The sequence below is a fragment of the Oryzias melastigma genome, linkage group LG15 (genome assembly GCF_002922805.2).
Source record: "Oryzias melastigma strain HK-1 linkage group LG15, ASM292280v2, whole genome shotgun sequence".
NCBI classification, from domain to species: domain Eukaryota; kingdom Metazoa; phylum Chordata; class Actinopteri; order Beloniformes; family Adrianichthyidae; genus Oryzias; species Oryzias melastigma.
Window position 1 is genome coordinate 24,019,654 of NC_050526.1, and position 6,717 is coordinate 24,026,370.

General features: G+C 35.6%; 1 protein-coding gene across 1 annotated transcript in view; it reads right to left on the minus strand.

Annotated features, from left to right (window-relative positions):
• The window catches only part of eys (eyes shut homolog), a 91,501-nt gene that overhangs the window by 33,807 nt on the left and 50,977 nt on the right, over window positions 1–6,717 (minus strand). Inside the window, exon 13 of the mRNA XM_036215525.1 lies at window positions 1,781–1,889. Coding sequence (XP_036071418.1) covers window positions 1,781–1,889 — 109 coding nt within the window. The remainder of the gene's footprint in view (window positions 1–1,780; window positions 1,890–6,717) is intronic.

The window sequence follows — 6,717 nt, forward strand, 5'->3', positions numbered from 1 at the left end:
TTTTTTTTTTTTGTCTTTATCAGTGAAAAGTTAGAGCAAATTCTGAAAAAAAGTATCCCAACTAGACTCCTGGTATTAGGAAGATTGTCCAGATTTAGAGCCATGCTGAGAACAATGCAGAAGTGCAGATGATTTCTGAAATTTTAACGACCTAAATTTTTTTTTTTTTAAAGCAAGAGGTGCAACAAAAGGACTTATTTTCTCTTCATCAGTTTCTTTGTATAGACACATTATCAAACTGCACTCATCAATATTCAATTTATTTCTTAACAAAAAACATGCCTTTAATAATGCTATGAAAATAATAAACGGATTAGTTGCTAAATTACTCAATTTTGCTTGACAATAGCTTTAAAAATGTTGTATCTTCAATAAGATGCTTTTGTAAAACACAATATTTTTTTCAAAACCAAAATTAATATATTTTAAAAAAACTTAAAAAAGATTGCATACAAAGATTTCTTTCTATTGAAATTAGATTGGTGGACAGATACATATATTTTTATAGAATTTTAGAATTTATTTTTTTTTCTAAAAAAAATAATTATTCTGTATCCCTCAAAATAAAATAAAATAAAACACTTAATCAAAACTGATTTAATCATAATTCATATATGAGACAGCTAAACACTTTTTTCATGTTACTGTTGTCAGAAACAGCTAATGTGTTTAAATCTGTGAACTCTTCAAAGCACGGTCACTGCACTTCTTGCAGCAGGTTCCCAGATGTTGTGCTCTGGTCACCAGCCAGCACCATGTGAACATCCATCCATCCATCCACTTATCCACTTTCTTAACCCGTTGTATGCCTTTTGGGGTCACAGGCTACCGTGTGAACAGATTAAATAAAATATTATAATAAAATAGGAGGCTTTGCGTATTTTTAACTAAATACAAATCAATTTCTAAAACCTTTGGGGCTCAAGATGGCTATTATTGTACAGATAAGACTTTTAACAAGAAAAAAAAATATTTTTTGTGTGTGAAATTCAAGTATATTATTTTAAATTCTGCAATAGTTTTGTTGATCTTATTAGATGTTTAAATTGGCTAATCATAGGCAAATTAACATGAAATGTTTTAATATTTAGCTTTATGACAAAAAAGATGTGAAGGTTTACTAATTAGACATATATTATAGAATGTAATTAGTCATTTGCGATGCTTATTTAACTACCTTTCAAGGGCACATTTGCTGTACATTTGAAAGCCTATAAAAAGGGATGAATGACAGAGTTCCTAGGAGCAAATAAGTAGAGCTTATTCACAGTTAAGAGCCCCAAGAGTGTCACTTGAGAGAACGACTTTTACAGTAAGCTAAGCACTGTACGTCGTTTTTTACATGATGAACGGGGAGTAACTGGAAGTTCATGATGACTATATATTGATGTAAAAGTAATTCATGACAAGTATTGCCTCGTCATTGACAAGAGTTTATCTGGAGGGCTTACTTGTGTAAAAATAATCAACTTATGTGCATATTTATGATGCCAATGTTGATATATAATAACATAAGAAAAAAATGTGCATTGTAATACAAAGTTAAAAAAGCTAAGATGTTTTTTGGCATCTACTTTTATAAATCATCAAATCAGAATTAGAAAAGCTGAATGGTTTGATTCATCTTCTCTTCAGTCTTGTATAACATCCTCCAGAAAACAGTTTTTTATTTCACTCCATAGCAAGTAAAGGGACTAAAGACATGATTGCAGGTTTACATTGGACACATAAGATAATTATTGCCCAAAGGCATGATTTGACTCCGAGAAGTTGAAGATACCTCTGACACTGAGAGTGACACGAGCTCCTCCAGGTGCTGAGTTGTGCCATTATCTGCAGCTATTTCAATCATACACGACCTTCCTTGTTTGCCGACTGGGAGACGGTATCTGTAGAGACAATAAAGAGTGGGTTAGTACGAATGGGCTTTGATAGTCACTATGAATCTAGAAAAGCATGAAAAATATTCTGATGGAAAGACAGACTGAGCAGTTACAGTAATAGAGCTTCTAATGTGAAGCACTAAGATTTCACCATAAAGTGGCAAGGTTTAACATTTCTCAGTTTTATGCTTTGGTTGGAAGTAATGGTGCGTTCGTGAGCTTCACTATCAGCCGAACCCAGGAGAGACAGTAAAGGCAGAATGTGTTCAGCAGTTATGAACCGTTGCTGTGCTGCAACATTGTCCTTTAAGTTGTGAACCTCATGAAATTTTGCATTTCTATCAAATTACACAGCCTGTAAAGAGAAAAGAAATCTTGATCAAGCTACAGTAAATGACAAACATGACGTCAAGCAAACAGCGATAGTTGTATTAAGCCACAAAGATATAGTAAACAAATGAGCTAATTATTCTTCTTGGGTCACTGAGTATTAATTACTAATAAAAATAGGAGCACCAACTGGATTTACATTATAACCCTAATGAGAAGGAAGACAATTCTATCATTTGACCCTCTGTAAGTCTCCAGGGAAATATGGAGTTGTGCTAATCATTAATGCTGCGGCGACAGTGTTAAGTAGCTGGTCCACTTGTGTCATATTATAGCACAAGCAAAGTCAAGTGATTTCCTCTTTCCAATTCATCACTGGGTTTAGGCTGGCTCTGTGTTGCCAAAGCCTCTTTACAGGATCTAAGTTATAGAAAAAGGTGGTACAGCCTGCATTATGCACATCTTAGAAAAAAGGATGCATGCCTAACAGCAAACAGAACATAGTTGAAAAGAAATTTATAGTGTAAAAAAAATCCCTCAAATCTAAGTTTTTCATCTTTCTACAGTCCTTTCACAGTGTTTATCTCAAAGGGAATTGCCAATTCTGAATGGATCATTACCACAGCTTGATTTTTTTGCTTTCTGCTCCTTTTCTTGTCTAATTTCTGGCATACAATTGATTTCTGTCATGTCGCAAAATCCTCTTTTTTCCCCTCAAATTTTAGGTGTTGGCTTCAGTTTTAAGTTTTGTGACATTCTAAATGTAGTCATTCATCAATGTTCTCATGTTTTATGACTGCAACACCGTTTATCATCTTTCTTTCTCTGTGCTGCACTCTCAGATGTCTTGCAAATCATCTCAGCAAAGCATTTTTAGAGCTTACTTTGCGTAGGTGATGACAGTGTTGGAAAGAAATTGCCACAGTTTTTTATATAGTGTTAATTATGTGACAGTGAATGAAATAAAATGTATTGGTGCTTATCTTTAAAAAAAGTCTTTACTGTAATTGTGCTATTTTTCTGAATACAGTGTTGAAAAAAAAGTGGTTAAAAGAGCTGGCATCTGTGCAAGAAAATAGGGAAAAAAGCAATTATTCAATCATGAAAAACGTTTAATTGATACGTCAATGATGAACAGACACACATTTAAACACTATTTTAAAGTGAGGCTCCTAAAACCTTTTCCATTAATAAATAATTTTGTCAGCTCTGGAATTTTCTCAATGTGTTACTCAAGCGGTTTCCTCCAAACTTTTTCCTTTTTACACTTTTCATTTTTAATTACCACTTGTGGAACTGCCAAATACTGTGGATCATTTAGGAGTTTACCTCCTGCTGTAATTCTATTTCTACTTCAGAACCACAGAGATTTTCTAAGTTTTTGTCTCCTTTTTGGCATAATGTCACAATGACCACTTTCCAAACTGAAATCCGTTCACTTGTCTTCCTCACATTACATCTATGTTTAGGCGTGATGTTAAAGAATACAAGTTTACTCAGCTGAGGTGGTTTTACCAAATGAAACAATGTAAGCCTTGGGTTTTAGATTGTTTGGGCCCATAGAGGGGCATATACAGAAGTGGCTGCATCTAAAGGGGAGCAGATATGTGTCTTAAAGTTCTTTTGAGGCTCGTACGGCCACTTCAGGGCATGTTATGGAAATGAAAAATACGATTGTCGTACATGTTGAGACATACATGAGTGAAAGGAGAGATGAGAGAAAAGTTAAAATGGCAGTAAAAAAAAACTATTAAACACACTGATTCTGGGGCTCCAACAGTATTCTCCACTTTATTAATAATGATCATCAACCTTGAAAAGCCCAGTTGGATGGCTACTGTCTAAAAACAAATACATAAATCAAACACAACCACATAAAAGAGAACAGTACAGTACAAGCAAACTGAGTGAACAGTTCAGTCCCGTGAGGCAAACTGATGACCTCATCATTAAAGGACAACTGAAAGTCCCAAAAGAACTACTCCACTTGATGCTGTCGCTTGATGTACAATGCTCTTTTGTCACACTCTATGCATGGGGTGGCCGTGGTACAATGGTAAGGCGGCCATCCTTTGATCGGAAGATTGCAGGTTTAGTACCCGCCTTGCTCACCCATGTGTCCTTGGGCAAGACATGGAACCCCACATTGCCTCTGGTGGTTATAGGTCACCAGCAGAGCCGCCATCAGTGTGTAAATCTGTGTGCGTAGGTGAATGGAACTGTGACTTTAAAAACTTTTGGGGCTTCGAGGAAGGTATAAAAGTGGTGAACAGCTATATGGTATTTATCATTATAAGATGTGAGCACTGGTTCCTTACTGGCCACGTGCAAACTCTGTATGGACAGTATGTGCTCATGTAAAAATAGCGCCCAATTCCTAAATTTTAAGACAAGCTGCATGCAAAAAGTGCACTACAACAGCACTAAGAGGATCCGTGTGCTGTCTGCAGTATTTGGGATGTTGAAAAAATGAAAAATTCCTAGAATGTGCCTCTGTCTCACCTATTTCACCCTTACATGTTTTATAAGTGTTTGCTATGACCTGCCATTCTCAGAATGCACACCGAAAGAAAAAAAAAGTGAATAAGGATTTTTCCTCTACGGAGTCCCTAAAGTCTACGACTTTGCTATTTCCAGTGGCAACCATTTTTTTTTACCGGGGGCAGCCTGTATCCACCCATAGGGGCAGTTGTGACAAAGGCCTCACTGACTGTCAAAGAACCCTGCTGGAGATAATTCTACAAGGCGGGCTTTTGTTGGATAAACTTTTTGTCATATTAAGTCATATTATGTTGGGCTGCTAATCTAATTCCGCAAAATCAGTGTCTTTCCCTTGTGATTGTACCTGTGCTGATGAAAGCAAACTTCTAAAGATCTGGTTTAACAGCAAGAAGGAAACAATCAGAGCAATTATCCATCCCCCCAATTTAAACCATCCTCCCCCCAAGCAATCACACACAACTTCAGGTATCACTAATTACAGGCCAGGAGCTGCTGTGTACATTTGCACAAAGACACACAAAGGAATTTAGTAATAAATATGTGAAAGGCAACTTAATGTCTAGAGAAGAGACTCAGTACTGTCCTCAGGGTGTGAAAAATGTTCCATGGGTCATTCTTCACACATAAGAGTATTTGATTAGACAATTTCCATTAAATGATCTTCCTCACTGTTTATTTTAAAGTCGCAGGAATATTACAAAACCTCAATAAAGAGCGACACTGAAATAGCAAAAGAGAATCATTGCACATTTCCTGAAGGTGTTTGAAACATATGTTTAGTACTATGACTTTATTCAGCTTGGTGGATCAAAAAACAAAACAATCTTGTGCAACAAGAAGACCTGGTTCCACAAACAAACAGGGTTAGGTTACTTGATGAGCTCTTGTATGAACATTGAATGCTCCACCTAGCTAATTTGCATCAGTCTTGCTCGAAGGATTTACGGCTATTTATAAAGATGACTAGACAGTGGGCCTAGAGGCTAGACAGCTAACAGTATGCCTTATAGCCACCATATTATCACTACTGTTTGTATTATTACTATGTATTTTCACTAAATGTATAAATAAATTAAATTAAAAAGAGAAAATTCAGTTTTGGTGATGAGTAGAGAGAAAATTATGCAACTTCTCACTGGATTTGCTGTATTATTCAGCTCTGGGTCTCACGAGACCGACGACAGCCTGCTCAGTAAACAAACAAAAACTGGATAAAACGACACACAAAAAGGCAATGTTCACTTTAATGCACTCAATTATCATTTATGCATTTGTTCATCTGGCTAATGCTCTAATCATAAATGATTTGTCATTTCTAACATCCTCATTTAGACTGAATTTGGGGTGTGACTAATTTAGGGTAACTGCATTACTGCAATTTTCCTGGGGATCACAAATAAAATATAACCTGTCGTTTTACGGTGTCTTTGAAATACTTTTAAGGATTGCACTTTTATAAAAAAGGTTTTCTGTCAAACCTGATAGAGGACCCGTCTTTATCCTATTTAAAAGTGCCTCCTTCACAATCCCCAGCAGAGGATTAGCATAGGGGATGATCATCATTAAAATATTACTGCTACATAAAACATCCAAGAGTATTGGCAACAGATGGCAGTAAAACATCATGTACCACAGTGGTGCCCTTGCAACAAACTCCACTCTGATGGGCAAAATGTAACCCTTTTAATAATGCCTTATTATTCTAACATTTTTTTTATCTTAAAAAAAAAAAAAAAGATAATTGTGAAGAACACAAAAGTAGGGAATGTTAGTCATTTAGTGAAGTAGAGTCAAGAGAACATTAGTAGTGCAAATAGGGATACTGCTGAATGGAGTTTAATATCTGGAGTTTTAATATCTAAATGTGCAAATATATTAGGGGTACAAATATCACTTGTTATCGTGATATTAAAGTTAGCACAGTTACATTAGTTGCAACCAAAAAAAAACGAACTGATGCCTAAGAATTATAAAAGGTCAAATCTAACCATAACATCTAAAG